The sequence below is a fragment of the Gallinula chloropus genome, assembly GCF_964237585.1.
Source record: "Gallinula chloropus genome assembly, chromosome: 4".
Lineage (NCBI taxonomy): Eukaryota > Metazoa > Chordata > Aves > Gruiformes > Rallidae > Gallinula > Gallinula chloropus.
In genome coordinates this window covers 2269391-2293795 of record NC_140088.1, presented here as the reverse complement: position 1 = coordinate 2293795, position 24405 = coordinate 2269391, and the positions used below count along the sequence as shown (strand labels likewise).

At 45.8% G+C, this 24405-nt stretch overlaps 1 protein-coding gene across 1 annotated transcript in view; it reads right to left on the bottom strand.

The window, feature by feature from the left end:
- Positions 1–23919, bottom strand: part of STON2 (stonin 2) — a 49581-nt gene extending 25662 nt beyond the window's left edge. Inside the window, exons 1-3 of the mRNA XM_084262776.1 lie at positions 23788–23919; positions 23106–23360; positions 17210–17407 (exon numbers count right to left, since the gene is read on the bottom strand). Coding sequence (XP_084118902.1) covers positions 17210–17407; positions 23106–23360; positions 23788–23875 — 541 coding nt within the window. The 5' untranslated portion in view covers positions 23876–23919. The remainder of the gene's footprint in view (positions 1–17209; positions 17408–23105; positions 23361–23787) is intronic.
- Positions 23920–24405: the final 486 nt, after the last annotated feature.

Here is a 24405-nt window from a genome sequence, read left to right as displayed (position 1 = left end):
GTGATGGAATGAGTGACTACATGATCAGGTACTGTAAGGGCAAGAGTGCCCTATAGCAGGCTTTCAGGTGCAGAACAGCATGCAGCAAAGCTCCTACCCTGCAGAAGAGACCCAATTGCCTTATTAATGGTGTACATTTGTGTTAGTGGGCAAGGGGCAGAATCAGGGCTTAGATACCTATCCTCAGGGAAAAAACAACATTGACTGGCCACATCCTGTCCTCCCCTGGTAGCAGACTCTCCATCTAGGAGCCTATACTACTCATCTGAAAATAGGTAATTGATAACAGAGCTGCAACATTTGCTGTCTAACACCCCCAGGTCTGCCAGCCATGAAGCTGTCCCTTAGGCAACACTGTCACTGCTCACTTCCCTCCTGCACCTTGGAACAGTTTTAAACGGCAGATGGGGCTTTCTCTATCAGTGTAAGAAAAAGCACTTTTTGTTTCACAGAGGCTGAAAATTATCAGGCTTGTAGCAAGTTAAAGCTAAGGCACAAGGAGATGGAGAAATCAGCTCAAGGACAAACTGCTTGAACAAAAACTTTTAAAGATATTGGGCTTAAACAACATGCTGGCTGGACAAGTTGAAAACTCAGACCTGTTCTTGTGACTTTCCAGATGAACAACGATGCTTTTCTCATTTTATCCTTCCTCTCCTCAGCCAAGGGAAACCTTTATGTAGATAATTTTGTCTGCTGTTCTGCCTGTTGCCTTGATCTTTCTGTGTGAAACAGCAATGTAAGATGATCAGGGAGATGAAGTCATCTTCCCCTAGACTCCTCCTTTTGTTTCTTGTTCCCAATTAAAGTCCATAATTAATCTGGCCACCGTGATGGAGGCACTGCATGGGGTGCTGGGATGTCATGGACATACTGAAGCAAACTTGTTTCTCAGGAAACAGAGGGGTTCTTTTCCCTCACGTGGCACTAGTCTCTGGGTCTTTTGTCTGATAAAAAAAAGTTTTAAAATGTGCACAGCAATTAACTCAAATTAGGAGTAGAATTAGGTTTGTGAAACAAAAAAAACCAAACAAAATAATCTGCTATTCCAAGAATACAGGCACTGAAGTGCTGTTATCATCTCTAAGCTGAACAGCCTTTGTGAAACAGCAGAACGATAAACTCACTCCAAAAGGCCTGTCAGGCTGGTGACTCAGGCTGTGGGAAACCCAGGTTCAACTCTTATTGTTCATGTAAGAGCTCAACTTGAGCTTCATGTCGATCATCCTAGAGAAGGCCCCTACTCACCCTGCTACTGCCAGTCTGGGCCCAGACTGTCCAAACCCTGCCTTGGACCTTGGCGGAACTGCCGTCAAAAGTCACATAAAGGCCACAAAACGTTTCCAACAGCCCCCTGCAGAAAAACTAAGCACAGCTGATCAATATCAGGTGCCTAGTTCACCCACTCTAAGGCTTTTTGATGTTTGACACGTCTTTGGCAGCTAGTGTTGTAGGTAGCCAACCAGTGGAGCTCTTACTCTTACTGCTGGGGCCTATTTGACAGCCCAAGGGATCTTACTGCAGAATAAATCACTGAACAGTCTCTAGGCTTTCTTAACTAACCATGACCAGATCTAGTTTTCATCAAGCCCCACTAGGCTTTTATTCATATTCATCCTTTACGAAATATCAAAGTCTGTTTCAACTCTGTTCCCTGAGGTGTAGTTAACAGATAAGGACTTGTTCTGAAGCAGTATCTTGTCACTACTGGCCTGTGTTCATCCTGCAGCAGTTGGGAAAGAGAGAACTAGCCAAGCCCAGTCTGTACAATTCAGCTGAACACCATCCCACCAGCCCCATTTGGCTTGTGTTCATAACTTATCTTGCAGCCAGCAACTTCTGAACAGGAGCCATCCAAAGATCCTTTCCTGGGAGGAAAAGATGGCGAAATTGAAGCTCAGTGGCCCAGGACATGTCTCTGGTACACCATCCTAGCAGCGTAAGGTGGGCAGGATATACTCAAAGCAAAAACCCACATAAAGAATGAAAGGCATCAAGAAACATTAGGAGGAAAGATTAACTGAAGGCCAGATAATTCCCAGCTATATAACACAGGGCTCAATCCAGGCACTAGTCAGAGCTAAATACGCCTTCTCATGACTGAAAATACGAACAGCCAAACCCACTAATACCCGGGAGCTCTGTGAGACGTGGTGTCAGATGGGTTTCTGCTTGTTACATGTTTTCCACATGGCTGAAGCAGTGTTTGGCCAGTGTTGCAGGTCTGTGAGAAGAGTGTGTAGAAACGCTCACAGGCCACAGACCACTGCCCAGCTGGTCTTCTTCTCATGCTGGGGACACTCAGAGATGTCTGCTTCACTCCCAAGCATGCCCTAACCGTGCCTGCTGCTTGACTGCAAACCACCCTTGCTGTGCTTAGAAACGGATTCCTTCAGGTACATCTCCTATCACACGTCACCAAGCCCTCCTCCCCGAGTCCAAGCTGCAGGCAGCAGCTTTGTCCTCCTCAAAGACCAGGCTGTTTCAGAAGAGCCTGAGAATGTTACATTCCTCATGTGCTGGCTGGATGCCACCCGACAGAAAAGGCTTCTCCTGGTGCTATGAAGCAACCTGTGCTGTGGGCTGAACACACCTGGACCTGTGCACAGAGAGAGGGATGGAGGTGGCCAGGAAGCCAGGGGTGGGACAGAGGGGTTATCTGCAGCATCATTAAGACCTAGGTCAACAGGCCACTCAGATGGGTTTGTCTGATGCTCACCCATCCCTTCCAACAAAGAACTTGACTGTTGCTTGATATTCCTGTGAGAAGCTAATAAGAGCACATACACACACATATATAGAAATAGATGTAATTATATGTATAGACACACAGAAAGAGGGAACACCCTGGCTCACCTGCTGCATACTTCCACTGCCTTGTGACTTTAAGGCACAGAAAAGGGAAAGGTCTACACGCTGTGTAAGCCAGTGCCTGAAGGCAGAAACCTGAAATCCTAACTCCTGACCGTAATGAATGGCAATCATACCACTCCCTCCACTGCAGTAACACCAAAGGGAACGCAAACGTAATTTGAAGAAGCAGCAAAACCAGTGCCAAAGAAAATGCATCATCCTCAGGATTTATGATGAACAAATACAATTTAAAACTCTGGCCTTTCATTCTTCTGGAGCAATGCAAACCCCAACACGTTCAAGGAATTACCCATTTGTGGAACAACTCCTAAGGCTGTAATGACTGTTACAAAAAGCTGTCTGCTTTATTTGGTACTTTATCTTTGAGTGAAAGGTGGTTTTTAATCAAAGACTCACGTGCAGTCTGCCACAATACGCAAAAGTCTCACCTATAGTAACTTACTCTTGGTTGGAAAAAGAGGACCATAGTGTTTGGAAGTGCAGAAAAGTGTCAGTCACCCTAATGCCAGACATATTGCATAACCAGGTTTCTTTACACCAAGAAGACATTTTGGCCTATTACGTTTCCTAGCAGGTTGCCAGCACAGACAGTACAAAGCGATTGTAACAACAGGGTGTAACCAGCTTTACTCTCATCTGCCACTCATTTCCATGGGATGAGAGTCTCCAGGCTAAAATTGCACGCTGCTGAATCACCTGAGGGATGCTACCAGCGACTTACCTTGAGAGCAGCAGTTACAGCAAGAGGCAGTACCCTACCTTGCCCAAGGAGACGAGCTGCAGAGCTACTAATTGTGTTTAGAATGCAGGAAGCCAAACAAAGGCTTTTCACATCTGAGGTATCACGGTTGATTTGTCCAGGTCATGGTCTGAATGGATGATGGGGCCAAATAAATTCGCAAGCCCAGCAACATGAAGTTTAATGAAGACTTGTTCAGTCAGCCTTATTAGCAAATACGCAGTGCCTAAGGAGGAGGGGCTGCTCTGCTTTCAATAGGACACAAAGGCTGCTAATTTCTAATCTCTGCTCCATTTGATGCTCTTTACAATTCACAGCTGAATTATCAAGTATGAGAAGCTGAGGAAAATAAACATGCAGTTGATAAAGGCAGCCTTTGTATTCCAACTTCTGCCGGAGAAACCACAGAACACAAAATTGTGTTGGAGGATCTTCACTGTTCCCACAATCCTACCTCATCATCAGAATTAAAAATTATTTTATCCTTATAGTACTTGTAATAAAGAGAATTATCCACAGTCCTGTCATTCATCACAGAAGACTGAGAGATAGCAATGAACATACTATGGCCATTCAAGCCCAAATTCATTGCCTTAGTGATAACAAAGTGAAAACTTAATGATAACTAGGCAATTTCACCATTTTTACCATTTGTTCACCATTTTCTAGAGGTGTTGACTTGAAATCTGCTCTGAAATACACTACACTGGCAGATCTGGCATACACTTTGGACACATTCTTAAACATTTCCATATATTCAGCATTGTGTTTTCCTCTTTTCAAACATCCTTTAGATTGCATATAGTTCATGTGGAAACCAACTTTCTTAAAACACATTGCAAAGCCAACTCTAATTTGTATGAAAAAATAGAGAACACAGCTTTTTCCAAACAAAGCTGTGATTTTCAGAGTTGAAGGTCTTTAAAACAAAACCCAAAAAACCCAACCAAACAAAAAACCCTAATGGAATATAAAGGAACTGCTAAGTTTTTAAATTTTGGAGGAAAAATAGTGAAGAATATTTATCTTCCAATGATTACTATGCAATTAGATTAAAATCATAGAATCACAGAATGGTTTGGGTTGGAAGGGACCTCAAAGATCACCCAGTTCTAAGCCTACTACCACGGGCAGGGGCACCCTCCACTAGACCAGGTTGCCCAAAGCCCCATCCAACCTGGCTTTGACCACTGCCAGGAAAAGGGGCAGCCACAGCTTCTTTGGGCAGCCTGTTCTGGTGTCTCACCATCCTCATAGAAAAGAATTTATTCCTAATGTCTGATCTAAATCTACCCTCTCTCAGTTTAAACCCATTACCCCTTGTCCTGTGGCCACACGCCCTTGTGAACAGTCCCTCTCCAGCTCTCCTGTAGGCCCATTTTACTTTCACTGCCAGAAGGCAAGATGTAGCAGGTTCGCTCTCTAAAAGCAAGTTGAAGCAGCCTGCATCCCGCATCTTAAGCATCTCAGTTATTTTAAACTGGAAAGGAATAGAGGTAACACAGCACCCAGAGGAGGAAAAATGGACAGGAAGAGAGACAATCCCAAGGCGGAGGAAGGAAAAGGGACCTTGTGTGTAAAAAAGCCCTTCTTAGAGGTAGGTGATGGATTTTACAGGTTTCAGCAATGGAAGCCGAAGTTTTCTCTCCACCCTGAATCTCTCTAGATCATTTGCATGTAACAGTCACGTAACATTGCAAAAGAAATCCTGGCCAACAGCAGAAATTTAGGCGAAGCCCACACAGGTATCAGTTTTACCCAACTTTAAGATGGTGTTTCAGTGCAGTTTGGACAACAGGCAGGCTTTTGGGCTGTTCAGAAAACAGCATCCTTTATTAAAATCTAGTAAACACATAAGGCTGGCATTTCTAAAAGAGAAGAATGACCTCACTTACAAGCTTATCTACATACAATACAGCAGTCTCAAAGCAAAATGATCCCAGAGCACCACACAGACTTCGCTAACTTATGTATAAACTTTGTATTGTGAAATAACAGTCACCTCAGTGAAAGAATACCAAGTCTTTCAGAAAGAGGAGCAAGAACAGGTAAGAAGGCAGCACCAGTTACAGTTAATGTACATAGATCAGAGCTGCCTTTCACCAGGAAGGCTTTGCTGGCTCCCTTTCCTCTTTAGAAAGTACTGGCACCCAGAAGGCTCAAGAGCCACCTTAAACTTTTCTGTAAAGCAGGGAATAGTCTGGAGCATGTCGATTAAAGCTGTTCTCTGCCTAACACTGTAAGAAAGAATTTTAACTCGGAAGTAGAGCCTAGCCATCCAGCCTCATATTTCCTTCCTCCTCACTTCTTCCCTGGAAAAAGAAATCAAGAGGCACCTGAGCTCGGTTTTAAGGTCCTGAAGACCTCTGACAGGACCTGGTCCCATGCTGCTTAGCTTGACATCTCCTTGGAAGCAAGGCCCAGGAATTAATGGGTTAATCTCAAGTGCCTTTTTTCACTGAAGAGCAACTCACTCCTTGTCATATGATGAGGGGTATGTTGATTCCCACTGATCCACTTTTCCTTTCATCCAGCAGACAAGGAGCAAAATCCTTCTCCCTTCACACCTGTTTGCTCCATTAGTTCAGGTTTGGGTTGTTCAGACGCGCGAGACAAACTGGTTTTGTTCCGTGGATGCAGCTGGACTGTCAATCTCAGCACAGCACTGCTAACCCTTTCGCCCCAGCAGCACCCCAGCCCCTGGCCTGTGCGGGAGCAGCCTGGCAAGGGGACGGAGGGCAGAGCTGAATCACAGAATCACAGGGGTTGGAAGGGACCTTGAGAGATCATCGGGTCCAACTCCCCTGCCAAAGCAGCCAGCTCTGCAGGGCAGCTGTGCAGGGCAAGGGACAGGGCTGTGAGCATGCCCACAGCTGGGTGCTGAAGCCAGCTGCACCCAGTGTCCTTCACTGTGAAACACCATGGTCTTACTGTGAGCACATGGAAGAAACTGCCCAGCTTCTCAGCATCAAAGTCTCTTGCTAACTGAACCACTTGGTGAAAGTCAATCACACTCCAGACATCCCTGCATTTCCTTAACCCCCTCACCCTCCCAGTAGCCCCCATTACCACCCCAGCATCACTCTCATGGGAAGCCTTGCCTCTGCTCCACTACTGAGATGCCATCTGGTGTCGATGCCTCAACTACTGGCACACTGAGCTCTCTCAGCTCCGACCTTTTTAGGAGACCAGTTCATCTGACACTGCCCATCTCTGGACATACACGTCAGGAAATCAGTTGCTTTTCATGATGTTTTAAACTGTGCTGTGACAAACAGGCTGGTCTCTGCAAGCCTGGGACACAAAGCAGCCAGAGGAGCTGAAGTAGATTTCTGAGGAAAACCAAATCCTGCAGTATCAAGCTGAGCAGATGGGCTTGACCACATCATGGGGAGGCTCTGTAACTGCTATTTGTATTTAAAGAATTTGCAGCAGCAGAGGTTTTAGTAGAGATGTATGATCTTAACAGAGTCCCAAGTACATACCCATGCTGTTACTCTACATTACTGCATTGTCACTGATTTTGTAGCCGTGCTAAATCAAGCAGAAAGCTGCTCGTGAATGACACAATCTGTATTTACCTTAAAGCCAGACATACCCAGAAAGCCTGAAGTCTACCATCAGCAAGGACTGACCTGTGTATACAGAGGTAACAGTTGCACAGCCCTGCTGAAACCTTCCCAGCTAAGCATAGCAGCCTGCCTGGTTTCAAACACGGCCTTTAAAGCAGTGCTGCTTGGTGGCTTTACCACAGAAAGTGTAGCTTAGCTAGATGGAGAAGCATGACAAAGACTGCAGAGTCCAGATACAGCGTTTGCTGCAGAGACACACCAGCATTCAAAGGGGAACAACGTACACGCAACGGCATCAACAGAGTGAAATGCCTTTGTGTCCCCCTCCCCCCTTGGAGATGAAGAGCTCAAAAGATTTGCAGGGAATCCTGCAGGTCTCCCAGGATACACCATAGTTCATGCTAATAATGTGTTGCTGGAGGCAACCAAGCCTGAACAAACAAATCAATCCGGAGGAGGAGTGATGGGTTCATGAAAGCAAAGCCTCCAGTAAAGCCCCCGTACTTCTTTTGTGTGAGCTTTCCCACCCAGACCCCAGTTCTGGCTGGCTGATGAAGGGCCAGGCCCAGCAAAGCACCCTGAGCCAACCTCGTGTCCCGTTTTCAGAGCCAACTTGCTGTGCTGGGGAGACAGCTCTGCACTGGTGTGTCGAATGCACCAACACCCTCCAGTTGTCTGGTCTGCCGGATGGACCACGTGCCACGGACTCTGTACCCCACTGGCACGTGCTCCCCTTCCATCCCGATCCCTCTGGAAGACACCTGCCTACCACACAACATACAAATGCACAATCAGGCAGAACAGAGAAGGCACAAGCATGTAGAAAGCCTTCTGCTTTTTGCAAAGAATGGACATTTCCATTGGGCATTTCAGGAGGAGGGTCAGGCTGCAGGTTTTGAAGAAGAGAATCAAGAATATTCTCAGTACTTATGCAAGAATGTGAATTCATTTCACTTCAGTCAAAACTGACACTCTTCTTGCCACCATACTTTTCTTGTAAGAGCATGTATATCTCAGCACCACTCTTCCCATTATTGAACCTCATAAAAGCTTTTCCAAAAAAGAGGATTTATTTCAAATTTGGGACACACTTAAAAACATATGTCCAATGGTCTGAACTGGTACAGAACTAGGTACCCGTTCTTTGTGTCGAGACAGAACTGTACAGATTTTGTTTAACTCTCAGACATCTGTGGTTAATGACAGTAGGGTGTACACTCTAGCAGAGTCACAGATCTATCAGAGCAGTCTGAATTCAGACTCAGAGCTACCCTGCTCCCTCCAGCCACGTCAGTGTTCCTGTGGAGAGCCAGTTGCTTCACGCTGCCAGGAAACCAAGACTTTTAAAGGTCCATTGTAACACAACCCAAAACCTGTGAAAGTGGCAGATCTAAGCTTACCATTATCTGCTTTTCAGGTAATAATCAAAACAGCTGCTTGCTGAAACACCTACTCCAACACACCCATTTTATATTATGGGTTACCCTTTGTAGTAACCACCCATCTCCTGTCCTACACTGCTCACTTTTGGCATGGAGCACTTCAGTGTTAATTTATCTGTGTTTATGCTGCTCACACATTAAATTCCTCCACTGCCCCAAAATCCACCTTAGGATGTTTCAGCAAACTGCACTTTGTAATTACTGTGTTTGTGAAAATGATCAACAAACCCTAGGGCTGGAGCCAAAAGGTGTCTAGTACAGCCCCCTACCTTCTCAAATCCCGTCCCCACTGAGGTTTCAGCTGGGGAGGAGATTCCTCCAGGCAGCAGCTGCACCCACAGGAGTCACAATCTCAGCCCATGCTTGGTGCCTCTCCCATGCACCAGCGTGCACACCTGCAACACCAGCTAAAACCACAAAGGAAACAGCAGCCAGTGGTACCAGGGCACCACAAGCAGCAGGCAGCTGGCCACCTTGTACCAGGGCTTGTTTGCTCTGCCTCCAACAGCCAATTCCTGCCAGCCACAGCCCTCTGGTCCTTGCCCCAGTCCTACCAAGGGTGTTGGGGGTTCTCCTGCAAGCAGCAGCTCCCACACCCTCAACAGGAGGCGGACCAGAAAGCCTCCAGCTTCTGCTCTTCTCATCTTTCCAGACCTTGCTTCTCCCCTCTCTGCAATGGAAACAGACCCTGTCCCCAACTGCCCTCACACTCCCACCCTCCACTGCAAGGGGCCATGCATGGGATGCTGCAGAGACAGGTCCTGTATCCTCTGGTGAAGCAGAAGGCAGTAAGGAGGGGAAAAGAAGTGGAGGAAGAGGAGAGGGTCTCCTGATCACATCCACAGCTCCCAGGCACATCAGGCTCCAGGCATTGCCCCTCTCTCACTATCAGCCACTCCTGCACACCTCCAGCTCCTCTCCCTGTGTGCCTCATCTCACATGGGGAGGTGCTGAAGAGACGTTTCTTTGCTTCACTCAGAATGTTAGCTTAGTTAAGTGTGAACTAATCAGCACGTAAACCCGACGGAAAGGGATCCTGCCCTCATCTTTTGATTTTCAAAGCAGGCTTAGCTTCATCTCTGGTCCAATGCTTCAGTCACCAAAATAAGAAATATTAAGAGATGACTTATTTTTTCAGTCTTGCTGTTTTTGTCTACAACTAGAACTCGTAAAGGAGATAAAAGCTCAGTAAAGCCCACACAGGCCTAGTCGGCCTGGAAAGCTGGGTTTCGGTGGGCCTCACCTTTCTCAGGAAGAGTCTTTGGTGGTAACGTTACGTACTGGAGCTAAAGCAAACCATATAAATGTGTGTATAAGAGCAAGGAAGTAGGGCTGTGGTGATAATGAAACATCTAGTCATCTGCATCTAGACACTGTGCCAAAGCTAACCAATACTTTACCACTGCTCTTTGGTAAGAAGCGGGAAGTGCACAGGAGGCAGGCTGGATAACCAAAAGCAGGGAGTGGGAGTGGAAATTAACATTAATGAGCTATAAAAACATTTTGGATAGGTTACTGTGCTCAGATCAGGAGGCCTGATAAGCTCCACCCCACAAGTCTGAAAGAACTGGCATACGTAAGCACAACTTTCCTCACCAGCCTTTTAGAAGACTTGGTTCAGATGAGGATGGCACGACACAACTAGCAAACAGCACACAGAGTAACTATACAAGGGGTAAAGATGCTGAAAGTCTGACTGCAGTAGTATGCAAGGCTCTGAAAGGAAAAGCGAAAAGCAGAAGATAAAAAAGGGAATGGAAGCTATCTTTAAAAGAGGTGGTTTGTTCCAGCCAGACCTAACACATTTCCTTGACAACTGATTTTCTGAAGAAAAAAAATAAGTCTGTATTAGAAAAAAGCTTTTAATGTGGTGCCACCTAGGAAGGAATTAAAATGGAGACTAGTGCCAGTATTAAGCCGGAAATAATAACCAAGTTAAAAAGAAGACAGCTGTTAAGTTTTAGGAGAAATATTAAGTTAGAGCAGCTACAAGTAAAATTGCTTAAGACTACATGATTAAGACTGTGTTTATCTGTACTTCAAAATAATGATCATGGCACAGAAATGAACATGCTTATGGTTATTTGCTGGAGGCACGCAATTAGGAGGAAACTCTGAACATCACACTGAAAGGAGTAGTTCAGCTTGAGGACTGAGGTAACAGAAATGAGATGAAACGAAACAATATGAAGTTCACAATCTGGCATTTAAGGACAGATACATTTTTTTGTAATGAAGGAACTCATCAATTATGTATGAGGGAAAGCGATCTAGGGTACAGTCAATCTGAATAGTGTGAAAGGGCCTTGCCTGATGCACTAGAGAAAATAAAGGAACCGAGATCCTGGGATGTATCAAGGACAGAATTCCAGAAGATGAGGAAATAGTAATATCTTGATATCAGGCTATGGTAAGACCTCAGTCCGTGCACAGTTTTGGTCACCACGTCCAAGAGAGGTTAATTCAAACAGGAATGCAAGCTGAGAAGGGCTTCTAGGATGAGGAGGAAAATGAAGAACCAGAATACTAAATACCTCTTCTCATTCAGTTTTCCAAATGCAAACAGGGAGGGATATAATTACACTGTATAAATGTATTAAAGAGCTTACACCGGAGAGGGTAAAAAGCTATCTGAAAGACAATATTGGCACAGGAACACGTGGGCAAGAAATGGTCATGAATACACTTACACCAGTGTCCTGGGAAAGAGCTTCCTTTCCTACAATCTTAAGTGACTCATGTTCAAAGCTTTCTCAAATGTTTACATGTAAAAATACATCAGCTTCAATAAATTGGTGACTGAAGCCTGCACTTCAATGGCACAATTTCCACAAAGCCTGTCGTGTGCATGAGAACACAGAGCTGTAGGACATGCGTTGAAAGAACCTTTACTCTCCTCCTAGGTACTAAACTAACTGGCTAGAATTGGAGATGAGCACCCAGAGCTGCGGCCATTTGAAAATTCTGCTGTGCCAGAACTGGAATAACTGGGACCTGCATACTTTGGAAGCAGTATTGGGTGCCAAACCCAGATCTGGACTCGCTGACGATAGCTTGCCACTGATGTTTTCCCCTTCCAAAGGAGCTGCCTTGATCCTTTTCCCTCCCAGCGGCTATTCAGCATCCTGAAGAATCGCTCTAAACAAACTGAGTCTTCCCCTTTCAACACAGCAAGCACAGATAGACATGACACTGAAGCATTCCATCTCCAAGTAAGCTTCACACTGAAATGTCCTGCCCAGCTGCAAAATCTCCTACCGAACTCCTCCAGCTTATCACGAAGGCATGTGGCTTCCTGCACTCCATCACTCCGCAACTCCGGCCAACGTAAACACCACAGCTGAGGAATCACAGCCTTGCAAACACAAACAGAGGACTTCACACCACCAAGTCTGTCTCACCGGCACGAGATAAACTACAAACCATCTGCCCACATCTATTCTCTTGGGATATTGCCTATATGAAAGGAGACCAGCAGGTCAGTCCCATGACTGGGGCTGGAATTCCGTCTGCTTTCCTTTCAGCTAATCTGACTATACAAACCCATCAGTGAATAGGTGTGGAAGGAGTGAAATTCATCAAGAACACCATGTAGGCTCAGCACGCAGCTCTTTTCTAGCAAAGTATAACCCTGCCCACTGGTACTGTAGCCTGCACTTCAGAATAGCCCAGAGGAGAAAACAGCCTCTGAACTAAGACATGCCCCTTAAGTGGTGTGGAGCACAGGGCCAGTGACAGGGAAGAGATCAGAACTGATTCTGTGCTGGCATGCAAGCAAGAAATCCCTCCATTAAACAGTAGAATTACTGTATTTTAAACTTCTTTTTTTTGTTTTCTTTTTAATAAAAGTGGTTTTAATTGAAATATTTCTAAGCAATAATGAAAACCAGATCTGGTTCTTTTATGTTGCCACTTTCTCCTCTCACCCTTTGCCTCTTTCCTGTCTTAGACCTGGTGTTCTCTGAATGTGGAGCAGCAAGGGAAGCCCGATTAATTCACAGGAGAAAGCAGGACAAGACTCAGCCTTGCAGGAACTAGTAGGAACAGATCATTTTCAGCTTTCTTTAAATTCCTGTTTTACCATGAGACCAATGTTATGTTCCCTCCTACTGCACCCTGAAATTCCTCATTGTTCCTGAAAAAATCCCCCAAGAATCTGACAGCTTTAACCACCCTTCTTTGGGAGGCAGAGTAATAGAGAAGATAACTAATCAGTGCTATTTTCTAGGGCACCGATGAAACAGATAACTGAACCTTTTGATTAGGAGACTACATTTAACAGTAGCTGAGGACAAAAGAGCTGGCAGAGCTGAGCTCAGTGACACCTCAGTTCTGCTTGAAGTATTATCACTGGGCACTCCTCTTGAAAACTGAAGTTTGAAGGGTTGGAAATGGCTGAGCAGGAGGAAACTGTGCTGTAGATGATGTTAACTGGAAACCATGCAATGGAGATACAGCGTATCCTGAGCAAGTATCTAGGACTGAAGTGATGGGTTTGGTGCAGAAATGACTGGGTGAGGTTCTTTGGCCTGAAACAAGCAGGAGGCCAGATGAGATGATAAGAATGATATCATAGTCCTCCCTCCTGACCTTAAAAGTCTATGAATCAGATGACTGCTTATCATTCTCTCTACTGAATAGATAGAAATAAACTTTTGCTTATTGTTTTACCTGTTCTGAAGCACAACTGAGCTGTGGGCTCCCCCACTGCAAAAAAGGGACGAAGATTCAACACTGCTGCAGAGGTCACTGGGGTACTGGGGATTCCTTAAAACGGCCCAGAAGTATTGCAGAGGAACTGGTTTCCAGTGCACAGGTCTGATTTGGGATCAAAACTTTTCTACTGCTATGAATTACCTTGACCTAGCTTCCCAGTTCTGCTCCAGCAAGCCATTACTCAGAGAAGTGAGCAATGCCTTAACAACTAGGATCTAAAACTCCTGGATTGCTAGCTGGTGTTGAACATGAGGTAATAACCCACCCCTCCTCCCCACCTCTGGTGCTGAATGTAGCCCTTACAGGTTCGACTTGTGCAAGAAGACATTTTAGGTGCTATTTGCTTATGACAGTTTGGAGTCCTCTCCTCCCTGAGGCAAGGGTTTGATGTTCCTCTCTGTGGTCTCTGCAGCTGGCTCTGGCAGGCTCTCACACACCAATTGTTCTCGTGTGTCTGGGACTGGGACAGCAGCACAAGCTGGTTAATAGTCACACAGCGTAACTGGAGTGCAGTTCTGGGTGGAAGGTGGTAATCACCAGCATATGCTATTTCCTCCTTTGCTCCAGTAATTAACATGGAGCATCTTCAGAGCTTGTAGCCTGTTTCTGCCATCCAGCACAAGCACACTGTACAGCTGCATAACCTGCAATCATCCTGAGAGGACTCAGTGTCCAGCTGGCTGCAGTTACAGAAAAAAATATTCCAGAGAACTGCAGCAGAAGAGTGTTGGGAGAAGGTTTAAAAGTCAGTCCTTTCCCTCCATTACCTTCAAGAAATAGCTGGAGCTGAACTTGGCAGAGGCACCATCTCCACACTGTATAAAATAGAAGCAGCAGATCTCCCTTCAAAACATGCAATTGACTTTGAAAGCAACAACATCCTCAGCATCAATTCCTTGTGCTATTTATTGACTTTGTGGATTTTGAGCACTTAGGGGTCACACATGCACGCTTCTATCTCCAAACATGCAGATGTTCTCAGAAAACAACAACATAACGATTTCCTCAGCATCCCAAAAGCCCCAGAGCTTCAGGAGAATGCCAGACTGAGCTGTCAACTTTAAACACAGCCAAACTGCAGCTCTCAAATAGCAACAGGAACAACAGAACTAGCAACAGTGCACCTGAAACAGCTATCAGGGTATTAATGCCTACAAGGCTAATCAGCTTTTTATACACAGAGCATTATTATATAGTACAGATAATTTTTATTCTACAGTCTATTCAATTTATAAGAGAATATATAGTGTATTATCTATGGAAATATGTATTATCTATGTGATTACTATATATTTATTGATCATATATATATTAATATTTTTATTTTGTATACAAACTCACAATTTTTTATGTTGGATAGAAGCCAATATTTAAATTTATATGAATAAAAATTGGTTTAGAGATGAATGGTGAAATGCAGAAACCCAAACCAAGCTGTGGTGTATTGGTGCACAACCTCAGTGCAGGTCCCAGTGGCTCCAGAGCTGTAATTACAGCTACAAGGCAGCCTTTCCCTTGCCTCTCTGACATGCAGGTATTTAGCTTTTTTTAAAAGCTGAGACAGGCATCTGCTTCAGAATAAACAAACACATGTGCTGTATCAGTAACAGGGATGTCCTGTGCTACTTCTGCTGCAGAGTGTGGCACACGCGCCCCAAGTTCCCACTTCTTCCCGTGCTCACTGATCCAAGCCCAGCCACATGGTAGGAAGCTCTGAGGCAATGGGCTACTTCACCAGCACCACACAGCTTGGGACCTGCTGTGACACCCCAGCTGCTGTGAAAAACAGTGCTTGTTGTTAGAATGTTAACTGGCCAGTCTGCTATCACTGACCCCCATTCACTGTCTCATTGCTGCAGACTAGAGTAGCCCCGTGTCCTGACATAGTATAAACAGCTTCTTGGTGCCAGAGTTCAAACTAGCATGGGCAATGAAGTGCAGCATCCTCTAGCAGCACTTTGATTGGAAAGAGGGGGTTTTTGTGTGTGCAGCATTCACCTTCACCACAGTGAACTCCGCTGCTTTCACAGGATGTCACTGGGCTTCTCACAGCCCCATCAGTGAGGAGGCTTTCTGCAGCTGCTCTGCAGTGAGGGTAAACTCCCAGGTTTGGCTCAAGAAAGTAGATTCCTGGGCCAGTTTCACCTTCTTGGAGCCTACCAGCTCTGGACACTGGGATGTGCAGTCTCGCTTCTGGGACCCAGCTCTGTGCACCCCTGCGGTCAGACCTACCTCATGCTTTCATCTACTCCCACACACAACCTCACAGCCCGAACCTTGACAGACAGGTGAGGTGTAAGCATTTTGCATGCAGGATGAATTCAAGACAAGGGGTGAATTTATGGAACAGAGTACCCTGGGCTCTCTTCTATGCTATTCAGGCAATAACATTTCTTCATGGCTAACACAGTTACAGTTTTTCTCACTCAAAACCGATGCTAAACCTCAGCTACTCTTATAGACCCGATTCTTTACCATCACCATGTAGATCAAAAATGGTTTTCTTATTTTTCTTGGGGTTTTAGCAGTGAAATGAATCTGATTTGGTTTTTTTTTTCCTCCCTCAAGCTTGACCTTGGAACCAACATACCAGCCAAGAGTTAATGTGACTTCACCATCACATAGAGCATGAGGATTCCTCTCTTTTCCTTCAAGGAAAAAAGAAATACTATTTCATTGCTTGATGGAGCCCTTCAAACTCCACTGCAGGTGGAGGGAGACAGTTTTTGAGAAGAGAAATACAAATAATCAAATGCTTGATTCAAATCAGGTTTGAATAGCTGAATTTCTGCAGGGGGGCAGAGAGGAAGGAGAGAAGAAAGTGATCATTCATTTTTATCCACTTATGCACTGTGAGGGTATGATGAAGGCAGAGTGATCAACAGAAAAAGCACCCACAACTGTGGGACAGTTCCATGGCCACCAAGTCCTCATCTCCCTCACCTCTTCAAACCTTGGCTGACACCCACAGGCACCTCAGGTGCTGGGCTGAGCCACCCCACAAATGAGAACAAACAGATGTGCTTTTCTCATGCTGCCCTTTTGCAAACTCTAAACCTGGTGTTAGGAAGACTCAATGCAATTCTTACTTCCAGAACCACTCAGGTAGCGTATCTTACACTTTAGCTAATGACACAGTCTTGCCTTTATTACCTACTTTTTTACTTCTAAAATTTATAGGTGACCAGAATGATTTTCTGTCCCTGTTTTTCTAATGGATTTGTCAGTCTGTGACTGACTGAGAAAGAAGAGTAAGAAGATTGCATTCAAAGCTTTTACTGAAGTACCAACTTCTCTTTTGGCCACGTACAGCAAATAATTCCATATGTGTGCTAGTGATCTACAACAGCACTTTTGCCTTTTGTTTCTCTACATGATGCAAAGTTATATTGAACTGGGCATCCTTCATTCCCTTTGCTCATGCAGAGACAGTCCCAGTGACAACAGCCGACCTTTGGCAACCTACACCAAACCAGCACAGCAGTGATGCCCAGCTCATAACTGTACCGGTCAGGATGCCACTTGAATATATCCCTACAAGGTCAGATAAAGGATCCTTAAATAATCAAAATCTACTACTGAATACTGAGCTGGTATGTGCAAACCAGCAATGCTCCAACATTGCAGTCAGACAAGCCCACCAACAAGCACATCGTTGCATTTGGCTCTCACTTTGCCAGCCTGCGCTTACCAGGGGTGTGTCAGATCCAGCTGTGACTTTGGGGGAACTGGACTAGAACAAAGTATTAAACTGCCTAATCCTTCAGGTTTTTTCCCCTTTGGATCCTCTCCCTGTATCTGACTTCTGAGCAGTGAGTTTGAGCAGCATCAAAAAGACGGAGATGGAAGTTTGAAGTGCCTCTTACCAGCTGAATCTGCTGCTGATGTTCCGCCGCTGGTCAGGTCCTCAGTATTGAGTGACCGCAGGTCCGTGTAGGAAGGAGCAATGCTTGGGCTGCTGGTGTCCTCTGAGTTAGTTGTCCAGCTGCTCTCTGAGGCACGGGCTTGCCTTTCAGAAGAGTTGGAGGAAGGTGAAGTCCAGCTGGGTGCTTTTGATGGGGACACTGGATGCAGAAAGCAAACAGGTATCAGTTAAAAGACTTACAGGGCAGTCTTCCAGCAGATCACAACTGCTCCAAAGACATGCTACATCAGTGTGACTCTGTAAATATCAATTCCAACATCCACAGCAACACCACTGCTTTCTAACAAACACACAGCAACTTAACTAGAGCCTGGCCCTGTTCCCCTCCAGCACGGCTCAGCCGTCTGCCTGACATCCCATACTGCTGGCAGCTGTATCCTTTCCTGTTGTTCACAGATTGCAGGAGCTGTGACTTTTCAGAACAGGAAGATTTTGTGTCTCTGCCTCTGCTGACAAGGTCTGAGTAGCTGTGTTGTGTAACACAGTGGAGGTTTTATAGTACCAGATACTTTTATGAGGTGGTTTTGTTACATTTAATGAAGCATTCCCTATCTGAGACACCCACTCAGATGCACTTGTCATCTCAGGAATGCTCCACATGGGAGGAGAAGCATAAAAATAATCTGAAATTAACCTACTGACATGCACTAGAAATGCCTTTTGTTGCTGAACACAGGGGGTGGAGTGCCCCAACCTGAATACACTGCCTAACACTTCTGCTCGGTGGAGGCCAGAAATCCCATTCTACTCACTTGAGAGACTTGCACATCAGTCAGGCCCTGCCTAAATGTGATCCAGAGTTCAGAACAGAGTCTTACACATCCACTGCTATGCACTTGTATTTTACACTCTATGTATTGTATACTCTGTGTCCACAAATGGTAGGAGCAGTCGGTGACTCTAGTGAGGAAACTGAAAAAACAGAAAGTGGTAAAAAAAACCCACCTCTTACTGAACTCAGGAAAGGTGCAGTGGTACAGACTAATTCTAATTTAACATCAGCATACTAACTGCTTTTAGTACATCCATGATTATCTTTTAAACCAACAAAGCCCTCAGTGCACCCCAAACCTTGCAGTTGCAGAACTGCTGACACAGAGCTGCTCTTCTCAGCATGTAATAAACAATAGACAATCCTTGTTAGGCTGACAGATACTTTGGAAGAAAACAGCAAATCACTGTTAAAGAGGAGTCATCTCTCCCTACTCCATCCAAGTGGCATAACAGGCCACCACCTCATTATGGACACCTTGCTGTGTGCATAGACACAGCATCCAAACAGTGCTCCCTGCCTCACCAGCGGAGCAGTGCAAATCATTCTGTGGGGTTGCACTGGTACCCTAGGGGAAGCAGGCAATGAGCTATTTCTATTTGTACAGCTGTGAGCCTGGGCACTGAGCTGCTCCTGAGCAGAGCCACCCCTAAGGATGACAAGCTGAAAGTCAGGACTTGCTGCACAGGCTGACAATTGTGTTAAGAGTGACCTGACCAGAACGCCCCACTCCTCCTTCCAGTAATTCTGCACTGTGTTGTGCCCCATGCCTGCAGAGGAAGGATGGCAGGTGCATGATTATAATCTGTCAGCCCCTCTCTCAGCCTTTTGTTAAACATGGCATGAGGCATCTGAAAAGCCACCCATAAAACTCCACCTGAAACTGCCTTGACAGACAAAGTGCTTTATTTGAACACAAAGGACCAGCTGAAAAGCTGAGCTCAGTGCATGAACCAGTAGCAAGAGCCAAGGTGTTTTCAAGTGTGTTTTATATCCCAAATTCTAGAAAATGTGGAATCATAAGAAATATCTTAGCTTGGCAGTGGGGTTTTTTGTTTAAAATCAACCTCAGCAATATGAAAAGCATAAGGTAATTTAGAAACATGTGAAGATGTAATAACGCATGTAGTGTCAACTCATTTTGTGCTTCCACCTATGGCTGATCTAGGTTCCCCAACAGTAACCCCTGGGAACAGTGTAAGTGCACTGTCCAGTGTGCTGAGCCAAGAAACGATCTACCATTCTCAAAAAAACAAGACAAGTAAACATCAACACATGTTTAGGTCCCTCTTCAGTTGGTCCATTCCCATCCTAAACTAAACCAGATCCTTAATACCTCATCACCCTTTTTTTGAACACACCCAGTGAAGGTGACTCAGCCCCTCCCTGGGCAGCCTGTTCCAGCCCTGACAACTCTTTCAGGGAAGAATTTTGTTCAATCTGACCCTGCCCTGGCACAGCTTGAGGCCATTGCCCCTTGTCCCATCTCCTGTCCCCTGGCTGAAGAGACCATCGCCCACCTCTCTACAACCTCCCTTCAGGCACTTGTAGATGGGGAGAAAGTCTCTCCCCTCAGCCTCCTCTTCTCCAGGCTGAACACCCCCAGCTCCCTCAGCTGCTCCTCAGAGGATTTGCCCTCCAGCCCCTTGCCCAGCCTGGTTGCCCTTCTCTGGACTCACTCCATGACCTCAATGTCCTGATGGTGGGGATCCCAGAACTGGACCCAGCACTCGAGCTGTGGCCTCACCAATGCCCAGTCCAGGGGCACAATCACCTCCCTAGACCTACAATGAACCATGTTAGCATCATTTCCTTTCCTATCACATAGGACCTCAGATTTTTCTCATTTTAGGACAACATCACAGTTGGTCTCAGTTTCAGCTGCTGACCTCTTGCTGCACATACTTCCTATTTTCAGACAGAACAGCACAAAACAGTTAAACTGAAGTTTGCCTTAGTGTGGGGCAGCCTCTCAGGGGACATGGTGAGAGTCCAAGTTACTGGAGCCATTGAAAATCACACAAAGCTCTGGGGAAGAAGCTGGGAGGGGTGTCTGTGTGGGGGCTGGGTGTGCTTGGAACAGATGATGTAACAGATCCTGCCTTGCTCTAGTTCTGGTGCTCTGCTGAATACCTCATTGAATCCAAGAGCGCAGCTAACACCGATAGAACACGAGACTGCAAGCTGGAGGCCCACGGTGTAGCAAATGCAGACGTGTCACCGGCTGGCTGTGGTCAGGTGCAGATTATATAGCATGACAAACATTGGGTGAGCCTACAAATCTTGTTTCTTCACCTTTGCAACATCAGCTTGATGAATTTAACTAGCTTGGTAGTAACCATGTGAAAAATCCAAGTTGTTCTTTCCCCAGCAAAAGGGAAATGGGGAAGAGGGCACCACAGTGCGTGATTTCTGACACTAAATATTTCTGTGGCCTCACTCAAGAGTTACTTCATCCCAGGGAGAAATCCATATGGTTTGTCAGCTGTCAGTTATCTATGCACAAATCTGAGAAGCAGAAGTATGTTGAAAGAAAGCTTTTGCCTAGGTTTTACTCTGCCTGAAGCTGGCAGAATGAAGGGCTGATGAGAATGTCCTAAACAATGTACACTATGAGGTTCACAATGTGTACTTTTCATTTCTGTACCTCTGGTTTTTTGACCTTTCTTCTCCCCTTATGAATTCTTTGCCTGCATTATCAGCCCTGTTCCTTGCTATCAGCCCCCCTAATATCTGCACCCCGACAATGCCTTCATTTTTCCCAGGACCACAAGGGTCCAGCATTAGTCTTGTTGTGTTTCTATAGGATAACCCCTGCATGGCAGCTGTCTTTAAATTACTATTTTTTTTAGACTGTGAGCTCTTTGGGACACAGATTTGCTTTTGGTGGAACCTTTACAAAACTCCTGTAGCCCTGAGGTCACAGCAACACAGTGTCTCTCTCTCCCTCCCAGGGTCCATCCTCTCAGCTCCCATGGCACTCTGGAAACACCACTCTACAAGCCATCCCCAAAGTGTGTTACCAAGCAGTCTGGCCATCAGCCCAGGTTATTATCTAGTCAGCTGTGCAGCTGCTTCAGCACGGATGGACAGGCAGACGATTTCCTAACAGTGCTGGAGCCCTGACAGGAACAGAGCCAGGGGCTCTGAGCCTTCAGGACATCGCTCTTCGCAGCTGCCCGGACAGGAAACAGCTTTCCAACCTCTCCATCCTTCCCACACCAATCCGTCTGCCCGTACTTGGCCTTTATATCCTCCCCCTCTGCCTCCCCCCTGTATCTGCCAGTTGCTATTGTTCTTGTGCAGGCTGTTTGCTACTGGAAATGAATAATTGCTGTCACCACGGGCTTTCCACTGAGCCTCTCAGAGTATGGTGCTTATAACACAAAGTCTCCAGCTTTGCTGCCACCCATAGAAGAGAGACGTGACCTGCACATTAATGGGAACAACAAGGCTGAAGTTTGTCCTACTTCTGGCTGTCAACGCCCCGCTCAGAGCAGAGGGCCAGAGACAAAGAGGTGACACCAATTCTGGCCCATGACCTTCCCCTTTAGAGGCAGTCAGCTGCACTGGTCTGGCCATTGGTAAGACAGGGTCTGCAACAGCAGTGGGGCAGGCTCAGAAATAAGGGTTTTAAAGTACCTACTTGACCTCCTCTGGGTTCTTGCACAGGTACAGAAAGGCAGCCTTCCACACAAGGATTACCTGGAGTAAGGAAGCACGGCTCCTGAACTCACTGCCAAGGGAATCATCTCCCTCCATCAATCTCAGGCAGATGGGAAAAGTAAGTGTGCAAATAACCCCCCTCCCCGTGCTATGTATCACTTAGGACAAAAGCCTTTACAGGGGCACAAACAGGTGCCTTCTCCAAAACCACAATGCCTTTGCAAAGTCTTCTTGGGTCACCTTTCAGTTATCCTAGACCCCTGCCTAAAACCTGAGACCGAAAACACAAACCAAGAGGCAGGGCTTTTGCTAAGCACGGACCTTATGACTGTGCCACATCTCTTTAAGGATGGGAAATCCAGTCATACACCATGAAATCACTGTTGTGGAAGTCTCTTTATTTTGGCTGAGCAAAGAATTGTGGGGTTTGTTTCCATTTAATAAGGTGCACTTGAGAGTTTTCCAGTCAACACGGACACCCCAGCATGAGGAAAGAATGTGTCAGAGTAACCAACAGCTCCACGTGCAAACAGTGTGTGGCTGTATGAACCTGCATGAGTAACGACCACCTAACCATGACATCCCTGCAGAGTCCTGGTGTGCATGTTTCAAGCACATCACAAAGACATTTTACATGCTAAGAGAAGCACATGCAGTCCTGGGATTAGGGTCAATTCTGGTGGCTTTTCTATTTCTTCAGTTGCTAAATCACAGCATCAGAAGACAGCAGTACCGATGGCCACTGCCACACTAGTTGCTGGTCTCACTACAGGATTACAGAATGTTAGGGGTTGTGAGGGACCTCAAAAAATCATCTGGTCTACCCCCTCCCCCAGCCAGAGCAGGATCACCTAGAATAGGTATCCCAGGAATGTGTCCAGGTGGGTTCTGAATGTCTCCAGAGAAGGAGACTCCACAACCTCTCTGGGCAGCCTGTGCTACACTTCTGGCAAAATCCATATGGGGACTATGCACAGATCAAGACCACGACCACAGAGGACAGTGATCACCATTCTTTTAGTTCCAGATTACTGAGTCAAACAGGGCTCAGACTTTTCAGATGGCTCTTCATTCCTGTATATAAGACATGTCAATACTGAAAAATCATTGTTTTCCCATGGATGTATCGGGCAGTCTCCAGGGTCAAGACCTGGGTGGAAGGAATCACAGAAGCCTTTCATTTTTCTACACAAAAAGAAAATAGGTTTGGTTTGTACTGCTAGTTCAACCCTGAAAGAAATTATGATCTGTTTTTGAAACTCTGATAACAGTCTGTTAAAATACAGAGCAAACAAGCCCATGTTCAACCTCTGCAGGATCAAAGGGCATTGAAAAATCCTGTGGGCTCTCAGAATCGTGTTGTGTTACTGAAATGAGCCTTTCCACACGTCTGCCTCACCTGCTTGCGGGTGAGTCGATGGAGCACTGGTCCATGGTGCATCTTCGAACTGCACCCAAGCACTGATGGATGATGACAAATCAGTGCTGGGACACCTGTGATCCCCAAACACAGCAGAATCCACCTTGGGTTTGTCAGGTGCATCATCCAGCCGTGTGTGAGAAAGGTCTGGAAATTCTCCATCCACATTGTGGTTCTCTTCTGATGAGGTGTCTGAGGAAGAAAAACATTTCTCCAGAGGCTCCTCAGTGCTGCCTAAAATAGAGGCAAAATAGATCAGTAGAACTCTCCACCACTTCATTGTTGCTCATCTAAATCTCTACAGTTCACCATTAAACACAGGTAGAAATCTTGCCTTCACCTAATGTAATTTTTAGTCTAACACTGTATTTGGCTGTAAGAGGTGAGGCTTCCTCCATGGTCAGCTGGATCCTGCCCTGAATCAAGGAGGTCAGATCCAAATCCTGTAATAGATCTATGCTAAGAAAACTTCACATTACGTGAGTATTTTACATATTGGCCCAAATTCTCCTATTACACAAGGGTAGAAGAGATTGTTCAATCCCTGCACACACAGCTTCCACCTAAGGCAAGCTCTGTGGCACTTAGATACATGACAGCGGTTGGTCTTTCAAAGAAAGGCAAGTCTCACAAGGTTCAAAGAAAACCAAAGGTATCTTACTTGGTGGGTTAGCAGGGAGGAGCAGGTCGTCAGTGAAGGACACCCACTCAGACTGGTGGGAGGCAATGACCCCAGTCACAGACGTCATACTCGCAGCAGGCTACTCATCTTCACTGGGGAAGCAGAACAGGAGACAGGGTCGGTGAAGATGAGCCAGTAGAGGCAAACCCCTCCTTTGTGCTTTCTTTTCAGGTGCTGGTATGATAAGAGTGGAATAAATTGTGTCTTTTAGAAGATTAAGGGGGAGAAATGAGTGTCACCATTTTAATAACACAGAATGTTAAAACTATGTGCCACGTGCTCAGTACTGTCAAAGTGCTGCCACCTTTGAGACAGGAATGTGACCTGTGGGTAGAGGAGGGTTACACTTAGGCAACTCCCTGATTAAAGCCTCTGAAGGACTTCAAACATCCGCATCATAGAACAGTCAATCCCCAAAACCAATGTTTTAGCCCTTACTCAGGGAGCCATACCTCCCACAACCCCAGCAAGAGAGGTGATCAGGGGATCCTCCCAGGTCTAGCAAATTTTGGTTAAGGCCAGTTCCAAGATGTCTGTCTGTCCTTGCTGATCTTGCTGCTTACAATGCCTGATCCCTCTCAGGAGCAAGTAGTAAGC